We start from the raw sequence: 16,503 nt of genomic DNA, 5'->3' as shown, positions 1-16,503 counted from the left end.
TCTTAAACTAGCAAACCAGCATAACCCAAATTGTAGCCATATGTGAGAGTCTGTTCTGAAGGAACAGTCATTTTAGACTCAATTCATAGGAAAACTTGGTTGTATTTCTTGTTGACTGTCTTGTGGGTAAACGGGTACCTTCACATAACTTGTCAGACCAGACATTTATTTTTCCTGCAAAGTGCCAGGTATAACATCAGCAACTTGGCCTTAGGGCTGCAACAATGATAAAATTGATTGTTAAAAGTAAATTTCCTAATTGATTCGTTGTATCATGTGATTTATGCATTACTAAGCATGTTAATTCAATGCAGATAAAAGTACATTGAATTTCGTTGTGACGTTGTGTCACGATTGCCCATTGCCCTCACTAGGGCCCGCTTGTTTTGAGCCACCTGTTACTCCTTGCCTGATTGGCTCCCCTCCTATTTAAACTCAGTGCTCTCATTCACTCCTTGTCAGTCAGGCAACAAACCTCTGCACTTGCAAGGCTTGTATTTTGTCCGATATCTGGCTCCAGTCTCCAGTATCTGGTATCGATACCGTCTGGCTTGTCTTGTCCGGTATCTTGCTCTAGTCTCCAGTATCCGGTATTGATCCCGTCTGTCTCGTCCTATGTTACTTTTTTATTTTTGTTCTCCATTTACTTTTTCCCTACGTTTCTTTCTTTTCTTTTTTTTCTGGCTTTTTTCTAAATTTTTCCTTCTTTTTTTCTCTTCCTTTTGTTTCTTTTTTTCACAGCTTTTCACTAGGTAACTTAAAATTAGTTTTACCTGGTTATATCAGTATCAGAAATTATTTTCCCCCCATTTTATTAACACTCCACTTATTGAAACATGAATATTTTGTTTGTTTGTTTGTTTGTACATGATTCAATTGTTTGTTTGTTTGTACATGATTCAAATTGAATCTTTTCTTCCGGCGCCGTCACGAATGGCAGCCACTCCAGCAGCTCCCGTGTTAATTTCGATTGTTCTCGATTGTTCTCAGCTCAGGGATGCTGCTGGAAATGTGAATTTCCCTTCGGGGATGAACAAAGTATCTATCTATCTATCTATCTATCTATCTATCTAACCACCGCCGCCATCTTGTCTCAGCAGCAAACCATCTTAGCGCTCGAAACGTTTCTTTGCAAAGATGGCCTATAAGAATGTTTAGTACAGTACACCCCGGGTTACAGCATTCTGTCATTATTACCGATATGTATTACCTGTGCCCGCTCCTTTGGCGCCAGCTGTCTCGGACTCTGATTGGCTCTCCGTCCCTATTTAGACCCACTCCTGTCTGTCCCCTTTTGTTAGTCCGTCTGCGAACCTCAGTTTACACTAAGCAAGCCTTTTTTTGACCCTGACTCCAACCTGTTTTTTGCTCCCGTCTGTCCCCCCGCTTCGACCCGTTTTTGATCCTGACCACGTCTACTCGCCCGTCCCGGCTTTTGACCTTTTTGTTGACCACGTCTACTCTCCTTTCCTGGCTTACGACCCGCTTACGACCCCGACCACCTTTTTGCTCTCCTGTCCCGGCTACACCCGTTTTTCCGTTCCCGACACCACCATCGCTCGCCACGGAAGTCCCACTTCCACGTTCAGAGCGACCTGCTTTCCGCGCCCAGCGATCACCGGATCGTTGGGGCAACCCTTTCCTTTCTTCCAATAAAACTGAAAGAAACCTAACGCAAGTGGGTCTGGTCCTGACACATTCACGATGTTTTTTACATTACAATGTCGGATGTTTTTTTAACAGCAATTATTTCACAATACAAAATCGCCAAAAAATTTTTTGTGTGCAACAAAAACTTCAAACTTTGCAGTGTTTGTGCATATGATGAGTTATGGCTCTAAGATTCCTATTTGCTGCTATTGGTTTGTGCCATGGCTATTAGCTGAACTTCCTCCCACAATGGCTTGTTCTTCATTCAGTTCGGAATCTTGTGTGCTCTGTATTATGTGCGATAGAATACGTTTTAATACAGTCAATAGCAGGGGTCGGCAATGTATGAAGGGTTAACCAGTGGCACACGAGCGCACGGCAAAATAATAATGATTATTTTTAAAAAATGTGCATTTTTACCTGATATTTAGACATTTTCAATTGCGCGCCGAGTTGTTTAGAGGCTTTGCAGTAGCGCCCCTCCATGTTTTGACCCAGCCACAGAAACACTGGTGCGCCATAAATGAATGAATAATGACAGCTCCTTCAGCAAAAGAAATCTCGTTCTTTGACTGACGACCAGGGGTTTGTGCAAAAATGACTCTGCTGTTTGTGCATTATGCCTCAAGAGTGTTGTACCTCGCACATCAAGTATTAAACGTCATTACGAGACGAAACATGAATTCAAGAAATAGACATTAAAAGGCGCTGTGTCCAGGTACGGCAAACAAACACAGACCCTAAAGACCTTTGTCACTGCTAAAAACACCACCACTGAAGCAAGTTATCACATTGCTCACTGCATACATAGGAAAGCATGGAAACCCATTTATACCTGTGACCAAATCAGCTGTTATTTCTGTTTGCACTTATTTTCAAGTAGCCTTCTGCCTTGTTGCTGTTATTTTAAGTTTTTATATTCTCTGCAATAAAATTTCAATGATGAATGGTATGGTAGCTATCCATATCACTTGTTTTTGATCGTAGTTCATTGTTGATGAAAAATGGTTGATTCTGGTTCATTCTTGTGGTAAAAAGTTGAAGTCATTGATGTCTACAGGCCTCTCCACATGTTGCTCACATTAATTCTTTTGTTTATTGATGAACAAGAATAGTGGAAGATAAATTGGTCAGATATACTATTTCAATGTTTATCCATGTTGTATATTCGGACTGGTTTAAAATAACAGCTCTTTCAGAAAAAAAATATGTTGCGCAAGTCATTGATCTTGGTGTGGCACACTGATTTGCAAGGAAATTTGAAAGTGGCCCTTCACACCGAAAAGGTTGCTGACACCTGGTCTATAGCTATGGGTCTCAATACTTGCAGGGATGCTAAAGGAAGAAGCAAAACATAATAACCATGAAAACAAAGGTTACTATACCCCACCATACAACATCATCTTGTCAGTAAACCCCAATAAACTGTTTAATAATGAAATAAAACATTTGTAAAAGTGGGTTTGCTCAAGCACCACCTAATGTCTTTCTGTGCACACCACCGCGTGAAATGAGAACAGTCAACAAATCGATCCAATCAAAAACCTCGCCACAAAATTTCATTCCACATCTGACTTTGACATCTCACTGACCTGAAGTCAGACAGTGGGGGACACTCGTGTTGCTGGTTGCACAGTTGGAACTCAAAACTGTTTCCGAAGCAGGTGCGCCCCCCGTTGGCAGGCCTGGACACAGCAACAATAATCCCTTGATTGTCGATGATATCAGAAATTTCCGCCAGCGCCTCAAGCTTTTGTTCGCTAACTTTGGGTTATCGCAGTTTCGAGACCGGATGCGTACGCCGCCCCGGCATGTCCTGGAGCAGTCGGTGTAGGCACTCCAGGAGCTCCAGCCGCCATCTTGTCTCAGCAGGCCCACCGTAAGTGTGATGCAGTGACCTTTGAAACAGTGCTGGGGAAATGGAAACGTGCAGGATTGATTCAGATCACCGAATGAACACTGATAAGCAATGTTCCCTCTGAGCTGCGTGTGCACGCAATTGCGCACTACCCAGAGCTTTTCCGCGCACAAGAAAATCTAGCCAGCTCACAAAAATCAGGGCTCCAAATTGCTAATTAAGAAGCGAATTAAGTCAAAGTTACAGTGCATGAAGGTAAAAATACACGGGTTCCCCTGACGCTATGTTCTAAATGCGGTATTTTGAAGTCAAGGTCGAAGTAGAACGAAGTTGAGTAAAGACACTAGAGTTTTTCGAGAAGCGGCTTCTTCGGCTCGGCTTACTAAAAGGAACCAACTCTTTCGGGTCCTAAACGGCTCTTCAGGTTGTTTTTGCTTCTTTCATCCCAACATGACCAAATATTATGTAAATTATGCACAAAATGACTTAAAGTAAGGGGGAATGGAACAAAAAAGAAAAAAATACCAAAATGAAAAAGTAGTGAAAAGCTGAGACGAAAAGAAACAAAAGGAAGAGAAAAAAAGAAGGAAAAATTCAGAATAAAAGCCAGAAAAAAAGAGAAAAAGAAACAAAGGAAAAAAAGTAAATAGAGAACAAAAAGAAAAAAGCCAGGAAAAAATAAAAACAATGAGATTTTTTAAAAGGAATTAAAAAAAAAAAGAAAGAAAAAAACAGGGAAAAAGTTCGTGTTGCATTCAAATAATTTCCAATTATACCAAGTCAATCTTGTTGCCAACATTGTACTTCCACTCAAAAATGTGATTAAATACAGTTGTGTATCGTGCAACCGACTAAATAAGCCACCAAAAATGCTAGTATTATGTGACAAAAGATACCAGGAAAAAAAAGAAATGGAAATCTTGTGAAAGAATTGTTGTAAAAACAAATGATGTTTGTAGGCCGTACAACCTTTGCAATAGTACAAGAGTCAATTCATTCAAAAGTGAAACATTTTTTTTGCATTTGAGGAAACTCAGCAAAATGGATGTCAAGTTTTGGCCATGTTTGATAATGACTTAGTTGCCACACTTGGGATTGCTGTTGCTCGCTGATGTTTCAAGCGTTGCTCACCGACTTTGTGTGAACGCTCAGACCAGTGGAAAATTACAGGGAACATTGCTGATAAGTACAGGTCGGCTCACCAAACCAGGTCCGCATGGCGTCCCGTCCAGAGGTGGACCTTTTTTGTATCTGCAGACTGAAGGGTGGTTGTAGTCGCTGCACCACAGCTGCAGGCAAGGCTGCGGGTTGGGATACTGACAAGAATATCAAACAGAGGACTATAGATCCAGACTATACCAAAACAAGTCCAGCAGCGGAACACGGGTAGACTTACAGCGGTGCAGCTCCCGTATCCTGGACCAAAGTCAAAACGGCATTGCTGCTCCAAGGAATACTCGAACCCTGGCAAAAGGGGCGGAGTCGGCCAGCCAGGGCTGAACGGGTCGTCTCTGAGACAGTCGTAGGTGCTAAACAGGAGGAAACAAATACCTGTAAACAGTGTTCCCTCGAAGCCGCGCACGTGCGCAATTGCGCACTGCTCGCACATTCTCAGCGCACAAGAAAATCTAGCCAGCGCGCAAAAATGAGGGCTCAAAATGACTAATTAAGAAGCGATTTAAGTCAAAGTTACAGTGCATGAAGGTCAAAATACACGGGTTCCCCCGACGTTGTGTCCTAAATGCGGTATTTTGAAGTCGAGTCGAAGTAGGACGAAGTTGAGTAAAGTCAGTGGAGTTTGTCGAGAACCGGCTTCTTCGGCTCGGCTCACTAAAAGGAACCGGCTCTTTCGGGTCCTAAACGGCTCTTCGGGTTGTTTTTGCTTCTTTCATCCCAACATGACCAAATATGATGTAAAAGTATGCACAAAATGACTTAAATGAAGGAGGGAATCGAACAAAAAAGAAAAAAATACCAAAATGAAAAAGTAGTGAAAAGATGAGAACAAAAGAAACAAAAGGAAGAGGAAAAAAAGAAGGAAAAATTTAGAAAAAAGCCAGAAAAAAAGAAAAGAAAGAAATTTGGGTAAAAAGTAAATAAAGAAACAAAAGAAAAAAGTAACAGCTTGGAAAAAATAAACACAATGAGATTTTTTTTAAGGAATTTATAAAAAAGTAGAAAAAAACACGGAAAAAAGAAGAAAAAGTTTGTGTTGCATTCAAATAATTTCCAATTATATCAAGTGAATCTTGTTGCCAACATTGTACTTCCACTCAAAAATGTGATTAAGTACAGTTCTGTCTCGTACAACCGACTAAATAAGCCCCCAAAAATGTTAATATCATGCGACAAAATATATCAAGAAAAAGAGATGAAATCATCCACCCCCAAATTTCATTGGAAAGTAGTCAAAAAACAGGAAGTGGGTGGACATGATGTCAGGATCTGGCACAGAATTCCCCCCCTGCAGGGCACCAACCTGAGGGGCCCACCTACGCCTAATCAGTGTCCACACCTATTGATGTCACGGTTGCCATGGCGCCCAATTGGCCCCCCCCATGTGGCTCATTAAAAGATTGGCTTTCCGTCTTTTTAAGCTGAGTACGCTCTTACTTGGTCAGTCCGTAAACGAACCTCTGCCCCGCAAAACGTGGGTTCTGACTCGGTCCTGTTTTCCTGTTGGTATTTCCAGTCCAGTATTGTTCCCGTTTATTTTTGTCCTGTTTAATATCGGTTTCCAGTTGCGTTCCCGTCTATTTTTTTCCTGTTTATTATACTCTCCAGTTTTCGTTCCCGTCTTGTTTGTCCTGTTTATTTTCGATATCCTGTTTCATTATCTATCTTGTCTGTCTGTCCCATCCTGTCCGGTATCGACCCCATCTGTCCGATATCAACTCGGGCTATTGGAATCAATCTCTTCTGTCTCTGGTTTCCTGTCTTTCCACGCAAGACCGCTGTGTAATGTGCATGACTCCCCATTTCCCGTGAAATAAAAGGCTTGTGTGAGAACATCACATGTTTGGGTCCTGATCCTGTTCTGGTTCCTGACAATTGACTAGTTTTGACACTAGATTTTGTCCATCCTTAAGGTCACATCAAGTTTGTTCGTTGTCTCTTGTTCGGACATTTTGTTGGTTTGTTACCTGGGTTGTTGTCAACAATCATCTTTTTTTTTTTAGCATGCCGGCCTTCTCTGCATATTGGTTCACCCATAAATCGTAACACACGGTAAGCATAGAAAGAGGACGTGGAAAAGGACAAGAACTGGGCAAAAAGTGGGGATGCAGTAGACATGTGAGGTTTATATGTGCTATAAATCCATATAGGCAGAGAGACGATGCGTGACGTGGTCGTGAGGGAGCGAACCTTCACTGTCGGTTGGTTTGTCAGTTGTCAGAATCTTAGCACCTCTGCTGACAGGTGTAGAATTTATGTCTGAGTTCAAGAGGGAGGCTTAAAATTTGAAACAGATGTTGGGGGAAGGCCCAAGTTATTATCAATGTATGTTCCCAGGGTAAATTTGGACACGGGTTTGAGAGACGTTGGCTTTGGCATTATTTTGACTAATAATAAAATCTCCTTCTGGAGCTGAGTCAACCAAGCCTTCTTTCATCTCCGGGTAGCGTGTCCAATCTACTTCCTAAGGGCATCCGACCAACGATTGCCAGGCCTCACCATATATTTTTCAGGTAAAAAAGAAGAAGCACTTGACATGAACTGCCCTGGAACAAGAAGGACATGAAAGAAGGCCCAGCAGAGACTCCATTTCCTGAGAGTGCTCAGGAAAAATCATCTGAAACAGCAGCTGCTGGTGTCCTTTTACAAAGCCACAGTGGAGAGCATTCTAACATACTGCATTACGGTGCGGCAAGCTGGGCGCACGACAGGAGACAGGAAAACACTTCAGAGGGTCATCAACACAACCCAGAGAATCGTTGGTTGCTCTCTACCCAGTCTGGAGGACATTGCCTGCTCTCGCTACCTCAGCAGAGCAGAAAACATCATCAAGAACTTTGTAATATGAGCTCACACTAATGAGAATACTCTTATGACCTAAATACTGCTAACACATGATGCTAATGTGGCTAATGCTAACACAAGCTAGCATAATAGTATCATTTCAATTTTTTCCACCACCTCTTTGACCTGATGCCTTCCGGCAGACGCTACAGGTCACACAAAACAAAAACAAACACTCAGAGACAGTTTCTTCCCCAGAGCCATTACCACCCTTAACACACACCGCACAAAAAACTGAAACTCTTGCAAACACACTACCTCATACAGATGTAAAATTATATTCATGCCTATGCTCACTTTGCACAATGTTGTCTATTTTTGCACTACCGCATATTGCGCTAATACGATCCCAAAACTGAATGTAACATCCTACATGCCCACATTTCTTGTGTGGGTTCAAATCCAGCTACCAGACTTCCTGTGCGGAGTTTGTATGTTCTCCCCGTGCTTGGGTGGGTTTCCTCCGGGCACTCCGGTTTCCTCCCACATTCCAAAGACATGCATTTTTAGGTGGATTGGCCGGTCCAAATTATCCCTAGGTGTGAATGAGCGAGCGAGTTGTCCGTCCCTGTGTGCCCTGCGATTGGCTGGCAACCAGTTTAGGGTGTCCCCTCCCCACTGCTCGATGATTGCTGGGATGGGCTCCAGCACCCCCGCGACCCTACTGAGGATAAGCGGTGCAGCTAATGAGATGAGATGAGAGAGATAACCTTATCTTCTTTGTTCCTTTATCTTCTTTGTTTTCTTTTATCCTCACTGTTAAATGTGAAACTGGAGTGTCACGTCCAATTTCGTTGTCACAATATGTTCAACCCATTTTGTAATAGTGACAATAAAGGTACCGGTATATTCATTTCTATTCTATTCTAAAGGACAGGAAGCTGAACACGTAGTTCCCAACTGGAGATGAAATACGGGGAAAAGAAAATGGAATGGACAGTAAGGGAACAAGAAGTGGGCGGCCTCCTCAGGAGAAGGGTAGCAAATGGGAATGGTGAAAAGTCTTACTGCAAGTACTTGTGCAGCTCAGTCCAGCTGCATCTGGACCAGTGGTATCGGTAAAAGGAGGCTTCCACCTGAGGCGACATGATGCTCCCCAGGAACACATCGTCCTCGCACTCGTTGGCCTCCCCGTCGTGCTCCATCCCCAACCTGAAGGAGGACGTGTGGTGAATTCCAACATGAGCTGGGGCTAAACTTTTAGTCATTGTACGTTTGTGTGTCTCACACGTGTCCGATTTCGTGCGCTGCCACGAAGGCCGACGAGAAACCGTCCTCCAGGACGAGGACGCAGCTTTGGTGCGTTTTACACATCCCTGTGACCGGAGCGTATCCTGCACAGATTGAAATGATACTATTATGCTAGCTTGTGTTAGCATTAGCCACATTAGCATCATGTGTTAGCAGTCTTTAGGTCATAAGAGTATTCTCATTAGTGTGAGCTCATATTAGCATTAGCAATATGCAGGGTTGGGTAGGGTTACTTTAACTGGATTACTTTCAATGACTTTTGGATGACTCCAATACCAAATATGCTAATAAAAGACAAAATAAACTAATTATGAATAAAATTACTGAATTTTGTGCAGGCTTGGGGAGTAACAGAATACATGGAACGGCAAAAATGATGTCGGCAAGCTGTTTGGATTTATTTTCATTTTTTTTTCTGTCGCATTTTATGTTAGTTTTGCCGGAGATCAAAGAGATCAAAGCCAGGAGAGAAAGCTTACCACGTGTTGTGAGTCATCATTTTATTCATATTTCGTTTATTTTGTCTTTTATTAGCATATTTGGTATTAGAGTAATCCAAAAGTCATTGAAAGTAATCAAGTTAAAGTAACCCTACCCAACCCTGGCAATATGTCCGATTAATAAAGTAACCTGGTGCTAGCAAGCATTGATACCCTGCATGCCAGAGGGTCCAAACTCTCGTCTGCTCAAGTAGATGAGGTGGTCGTGCTGCTGGTTGGGGTTCTGGTCCCTCTGTTGGATGTAAGACCAGCCGCAGACGTTCTCCAGGCTTTTCTGGGCGTTGCCCAGTGAAATAAGCTCTTGGGACTAGAGAATAAAAGGGTGAGTCCTGCAGTAACCACCGAAGTGTAGTTTAGGGAGTGTTTGTGGTACCTTTGTTGGGGACAGCATAATGATTCGAACCAGGACAATGTTGATGTTGGCACCGAGGGATTGATCTTGATAGATCTCGTTGACCTGCAACGCATACGTCCAAATACAAATCAACTTCTCATCAGCTGCACCGCTTATCCTCAGTAGGGTCGCGGGGGTGCTGGAGCCCATCCCAGCAATCATCGGGCAGTGGGCAGGGGACACCCTGAACTGGTTGCCAGCCAGGGCACACAGGGACAGACGACTCGCTCGCTCATTCACACCTAGGAACAACTTGGACCGGCCAATCCACCTGAAATGCATGTCTTTGGAATGTGGGAGGAAACCGGAGTGCCCAGAGGAAACCCACGCAAGCACGGGGAGAACATACAAACTCCGCACAGGAAGTCCGGTAGCTGGATTTGAACCCACAAAGGAGGTTCCCACGACCTCAGAACTATGCCGCACACGCGCTAACCACTGCGCCGCCGTGCTGCCCACAAATCAACTTCAATCAAGTGCTTTGTATTCCTGGAAGGTACATGTAATCCTAAGGCTACTCTTTGTAAATTTGTCATAAACATACTTGTTGTATTTTGATTATATATCGCTCTCAATGAAGAACGTTTGTAATGCCAGAATTGTGCTATTTTGATCATAGAACACTTGCAATGAGGCGCTTTGCAAGTATGGCCAAGGCTATTCCATTTTGTTCATTGAACGCTTGCAATGAAGAATGTCATGATTGCTGATTCGGGGCACCTGCAAAAGCCTTAGTCGCTGATTGGCTCCCTGACCCTTTTTAAACTTTCGCCTTCCAAGAGGAAGCTGTCGGACTGTCTGCGAACCTATGCTTTCAGCTAGGCAAGCTCTGCACTATCCGACATTCTCCTGCCCTATTTTCTCCTGACTGATACCTGTTGCAGACCTGTTTTTGGACCCGTTTCTGCCTTGCTCTTCTGTCGACCTGTTTTCTCGCTGTCTTCGACTACCCTTGCTCGACACGGAAGTGCCACTTCCGCGTTCCTGCCACCAGCTACCCATGTCCGATGATCATCGGATCGTGGAAGCAAGCACTGCTCTCTTTTTATCAATAAAACTGTCGTGATTGCTAACTAGTCACCTGGAGCTATCACGTGGACGCCCTCTGATTGGTTTATGTTTCCTTTTTAAGCACGCTACGCCGAGACCTCTTCGTCTGAGGATTACGTTTGTCCCCTGTATGACTCTCCTGATTACCTGTTCCGACTTGATCTGTTTACCTGTTTCTGCCTGCCTCCGATCCGACCTGCTTCCGTCCCACGCTACGATCTTCTCTCCAGTCCCGGTAAACTTGACCTGCTAGACTTCCGCATTCCGATTGGCTTCGGTTCCGAAGCTGTCTTCACGGCTACGCTGCTGACGTCCGACAGTCATCGCGTCTCCCGCTAGCCCTGTACGCTTCCCTAAATAAAGAACTGTAACGAACGCTCTGGGGTTTCCTGTTCTGTTCTGGTCCTTCTGACACAAACTCAGTAAAACAAACGCTATTGGGTCCTGTCTCCGTTTATGGCTTGTAACAGAAGAATGCTTGTAATGCCAGGATTGCTCTTTGTTGCTCTTTGAACATTTGCAACAAACAAGTGCTTTGTATTCCTGGAAGGTACACGTAATTCCAAGACTGCTTATTGTACATTTGTCAAATTCAGTGTCATACTTGTTCTATTTTGATTATCGAATACTTCCAATGAAGAATGTTTGAAATGCCAAGGTTGTTCTCTTTGTGATCATTGTTTGCATCATCGTCACTGTTTGCAAAATTGTGGTTGGCCTCCACCCATTATTGGATAGGGAGGCCAATCTTCAAGCTGTTCCTTGATTCCCACATTCTTTAGGGTTGGTCTACATCACAGGTATCAAACAGGCGGCCCGCGGGCCAGATCAGGCCCGCTAAGGGATTGAATCCGGCCCGCGAGACGACACTCAGAGAAGCGCAAGAGAAAAACAAGCTGCAGGTTGAAATATGTCAACTTGTTGTTGCCAAAGAAAGGTGCAGCGAACAAAGACGCTGTACTTGTATTTCCTTCTCTCTCTCTCTCTATCTCCCTCTTTTCCACCTCTTTTCTCCCACTCTCTGTCTCGGTCTCTTTCACTCTCTGTGTCTCTCTTTTTCTCTACCTTTGTTGCTCTTTGTCTCTTTCTCTCTCTCTGTTTTTTTTAACTTATTTTGCTCTAACTTCCTTTTTTCCTTTTCTCTTTCTCTCTTCCTACCCTTGGCGCTTTCTTTTTTCTTTTCTCTCCCTCTGTCTTTCTATTTCTCTTTGGATTTCTTTCTTCCGCTCCTTTTCTTTCCCCCTCTCTCACAACTTTTTATTTTTTGTTTCTCATACTGTCTCCCTCTCTCTTTCTTTCTTTGTCCCCCCCCTCCTTTTCCCTCCCTCTTTCTCTTATTTCTTTATCTCTCTTTTTTTTCTCTTTAATCTACTTGTCCGGCCCCCGACAGAATCTTGGTCCTATCGTGTGGCCCCCGAGTTCAAATGAGTTTGACACCCCTGGTCTACATTATGTAACCTAGGAGATTCTTAGGGAAAAGAAAGGGCTTAGGGGAAGATCTGTAGAACAGACTAGATATTGTACATTTTGAGGGTTTTGCATGGTCCAACCTTATTTTCCTTACAAGCCCAACATTCATTGGTGTCTTCTCTCCTTATTTTGAGTTCATGTTAAACTATAAATCAACTTATTTCTCTCCTCAACAATAACCTCTGTTGCGATCCACTTACAATGTTCATCAGGGTAAGAAGATACTTCTGGACGTTTTGCTGTCCGTGGAAAAGAAGGACAGAATAATCCACGGCGAGCAGGACCTGCAGAGGAAGTAGAATAAAAGCTGTGACTTTTTGCTGAGAAAAATCTGATCTGCTTTACCTCTATGTTGAACATATCCGCATCTTCAATGTAGCGCCGTCGCCGTTTCAAGCCAGAGGCGGATCTCAGCAGATCGGAGGAGGAACCGAAGAGAGGTCCTGAAGACATCGTAAGAGGTTTCAACAAATCCCATTTGATTTCATGGTTACCGTAAATTCCGGACAATAAGCCGCTACTTTTTTCCCCAAACGTTCAACCCTGCGGCTTATTTAGTGATGCGGCCAATTTATGTAATTTTTCTAACAGCCGCCAGCGGCGCTCGAGCACAAAAGGTAAGATTTAGACCGGTGGAATATATGCGCCGAGGAAGACTGCAACTTCTTAGCTTGTGCACAAATTAAATTAGCGTAGACATATCCTCATCATGCAAATTGCAAAAAGAAAGGCACACGACGCGGCTTTCAAGCTAAACGCAGTCGAACAGTCCGATAAAGAAGGAAACAGAGCTACTGCACGTAAACTTTACTAGCGAGCGTGTTGCTAGCGTGCTTATGAATAAGGGAGCGTGGGACGACGTCTATAAGACAAAATCTCTTTCCAATTCTAAAGGAAGACGACTTTGATGACGTCAGTTATAAGGAGGAAAATGAGGACTGTTTACCGTGATTTCTACATGTATGGTATATGTTCTTTTAACAGACCCGTTTACTGTGTTGCGAGCGTGTTGCTAGTAGCGTTTTGCTACCCTTCACAGGCGCGGTTTGGGATGAAAGTTATATTATTATTATTTAAGCTTTGAAAACTCTCTCGGTGTACCGTCTTTCTTTGTAAATATGTGTAACCATCTATATAACATGTATTTGCAACTGTATATTTTTGTCATGTATTTATTTTAGAAACTTATTCTGATATGTTTCGCACAAATGAGAAAGAAGGGACGGGGCAAACGCGGGCTGACGGGAAGTGGAGTAAAGGTGAGACGTGTTTGTGGACGCAGCGGACAATAATGGATATATATTTTTCCCACCCTTACCTTTGGAAATATAATTTTTTTTCCCTTGGATTATTTTCATCGGGACCTGGACTCTGCAGGTCTGCATCAAACCTTAAGTACCGGTATCATTTGCCGTTCATTTTATCGGCTGTGGTTTATGGACTTTGTATTTTATATTAAGTTACAATCGCCGGACTCAAAGTCGGGTTTGGATTAATTGTGTAATTGTGTTACATGTTTTAATGTGGTCGCATGCGGCTTATACACAGGTGCGGCTTGTGTAAGTACAAAAGCGGTTATCCTCTCAAAATATGGTGGGTGCGGCTTATAATCAGGTGCGCTCTATAGTCCGGAATTTACGGTATATTGGAAGATTATATACAAGAATCCAATAGACCTCGCAAGAAGTCAGAGGTTTGATTGACTGCCTGTTGTTTAGACTTGATGACAGCAGACAATGGATAGACAACATGCGGTCGTCCTTTTTTGTTGTCCTCGTTTTCATCCCAGCCGTGCAAGGGTTCGATGAAAAATTCTCCTTTACTGGTTCGGATCATCCCCGCCTGCGGGAACATACATAATGTACTTGTTTGGTTGGCTGAGGATCTGCTGGACAGAGTTATTGACATTGAAAGTGAACATTTGTAGGTTTAAGATTCTTTCAGTAGGACCTGCTGACAATTGATTTCAATTCTAAGACCCACAGTAACCCCACCTTGCGACGTTTATACTTTATGGTGTGGAATTATGATAAAGTTAAAACTTATATGAACTTTATGTTGGCAGAATTAAACAAATAAAAACAAGCATTAAGGTAAATAAATTTATTAGCTCTGTCCGGTGACCCATCGGGGCCATCACCTCTCGTCCCGGCCAGGGCTGCGGCCACTCTGCGCAACCCCGTGTGTCTAGTAAACTTTTGTCACACAGGAAACAGATAAATACACCGAAAATGCAACTTCAAAATAAAAGAGTACAAAACTGATTAACGTACAAGTGATGCAATTAGACTGATTATTGAACCGTTACTTCATGTGTGTGTGTGTGTGTGTGTGAAAGATTGTTTTTATATTTAGGAATATAAAAACAAGTTATATTCACGCAGTGAATTCTGAGAAATCTTACAACCAAAACGACCAACCTATCAAATTTTTGTTTCTCTGCCCCTCTCTACAGGATATTCCTCGATATACAAAGAGATATAATATCAAAATGGAGAGAGCATAAAACCACTGCAAATCTACCAAGACCTGGCCATCCTTTAAACTTTCAACCCAAACAGGTAGAAAACTAATTAGTCATATTTGGCATGAATAGAATGGAATCCAATGGAAGATCAGCAAGAAAGCCCTTTCCTAAAAGAATGCCAGAAAAAGGCCAGTGAAGCCTCATCGGGGGTCACAGATAACCTGTGGAACAGGGTCCTTCTGGTCAGGTGAGACCAAGATGGAACTTTTCAAGCCGAATGCAACGTTTGGTGTAAGAGGTTACTCTGTACATCACCCTGAAAACACCATCCCCACTGTCAAATATGGTGGTGGCTCTGGTATGGCTTTTCTTCAGCGGGGATAAGGAAGATCGTTAGAGTTAATGGGAAGATGGTTGGAGCCGAATACTGGGCGATTCTGTCAGATCATCTATTGGAGTCTGCAAAAGACCTGAGATTGGGGCACAGGTTCACCGTCCAACAGGACAACAACCTTAAACATAAAGCAGAATTGACAATGGAATGGTTTGATGAGCAGGTAGTTGCCTTGTAGACCATTTTAAAATGGTGTTAGAATAGCCAAGCCAAAGTACAGACCTTAATCCTATTGAGCTTTTGTGGTAACATCTGAACAATGCTGTCCAGAAACGATCACCTTTAAACCTTCAGGGACTTCGAGTCATCTTGTAAGGAAGATCGAGCAAATATTTCTGTTTCAAGATGAGCAAAACTTAAAGAGACATACCCAAAAAGGACTAGTGGCAGGAGATTACATAAAAGTATTAACTCAAAGGGGGCCAATAGTTTTGCAACGTCTACATTTGAATTTTGTATCTATAGGCACGATGTAAAATGTTACATAAATTTGGTTTGTCATGTCTCACATGTTGTTGATTCTTAGAAAATAGTTTCATCCATAGGTTTGAAGTCTTAAATATGGCAATATGTCAAAAAGTTCTTGGGGGCCAATACTTTTGCAAGACAATGTTTCTATGGAGGTACCACACTGATCCCGGAAGAAAGATTTACTGCCAGTCTGCTGAATCTCTACTTAGGGGTGTCAAACTCATTTTAAGTCAGGGGGCACACGATAGAACAAACATTCTGTCGGGGGCCGGACTAGTAGATTAAAGAGAAAGAGGGATAAAGAAATAAGAGAAAGAGGGAAAAGGAGAGAGGGCGGGACAAAGAAAGAAAAAGAGAGAGAGAGCGCGAGAAACAAAAGATAAAAAGTCGTGAGAGAGGGGGAAAAGAAAGGGAGAGGAAGAAAGGAATCCAAAGAGAAATAGAAAGACAGAAGGAGAGAAAAGAGTAAAAAAAGCGCAAAGGGTATGAACAGAGAAAGAGAAAAGAGAGAAAAGGAAAAAAGGGAGTTAGAGCAAAAGAGGTTAAAAGAGAGTGAAAGAGACAAAGAGCAACAAAGGAAGAGAAAAAGAAAGACACAGAGAGTGAAAGAGACACAGAAAGAGAGAGAGAGAGAGAGAGAGAGAGAGAAATAATTGAATACAAGTACAGTGTCTTGTTCGAGGCACCTGGCTTTGGCAACATCAAGTTGACATATTTCAACCTGCAGCTTGTTTTTCTCTTGCGCTTCTCCGAGTGTTGTCTCGCGGGCCGGATTCAATCCCTGAGCGGGCCTGATCTGGCCCGTGGGCCGCCTGTTTGACACCTGTGATCTAGGTCATAATAAGTGTCCCCTGACGGTCTTGAACAAATTCATAACAGACGGATTGTGGCCACTGGGAACCAGTACAAGACCAGCAAGGTGTTGTACTGCAGGAAGTTTTTGGAAAAAAAAAAGTCCTATATTTCAAAACAAGAGGG

At 42.9% G+C, this 16,503-nt stretch overlaps 1 protein-coding gene across 1 annotated transcript in view; it reads right to left on the bottom strand.

Moving 5' to 3' along the window:
- The window catches only part of LOC148349124 (A disintegrin and metalloproteinase with thrombospondin motifs 2-like), a 48,225-nt gene that overhangs the window by 16,960 nt on the left and 14,762 nt on the right, over window positions 1-16,503 (bottom strand). Inside the window, exons 3-13 of the mRNA XM_088321012.1 lie at window positions 13,870-14,035; window positions 12,539-12,636; window positions 12,394-12,477; window positions 9,653-9,736; window positions 9,433-9,586; window positions 8,757-8,862; window positions 8,537-8,680; window positions 4,905-5,037; window positions 4,711-4,824; window positions 3,416-3,561; window positions 3,243-3,335 (exon numbers count right to left, since the gene is read on the bottom strand). Coding sequence (XP_088177138.1) covers window positions 3,243-3,335; window positions 3,416-3,561; window positions 4,711-4,824; window positions 4,905-5,037; window positions 8,537-8,680; window positions 8,757-8,862; window positions 9,433-9,586; window positions 9,653-9,736; window positions 12,394-12,477; window positions 12,539-12,636; window positions 13,870-14,035 — 1,322 coding nt within the window. The remainder of the gene's footprint in view (window positions 1-3,242; window positions 3,336-3,415; window positions 3,562-4,710; window positions 4,825-4,904; window positions 5,038-8,536; window positions 8,681-8,756; window positions 8,863-9,432; window positions 9,587-9,652; window positions 9,737-12,393; window positions 12,478-12,538; window positions 12,637-13,869; window positions 14,036-16,503) is intronic.

This window comes from Urocampus carinirostris, chromosome 17 (genome assembly GCF_059441175.1).
Source record: "Urocampus carinirostris isolate Australia breed hairy pipefish chromosome 17, RoL_Ucar_1.0, whole genome shotgun sequence".
Classification (NCBI taxonomy): domain Eukaryota; kingdom Metazoa; phylum Chordata; class Actinopteri; order Syngnathiformes; family Syngnathidae; genus Urocampus; species Urocampus carinirostris.
This window is presented reverse-complemented; position numbering and strand designations above follow the sequence as displayed.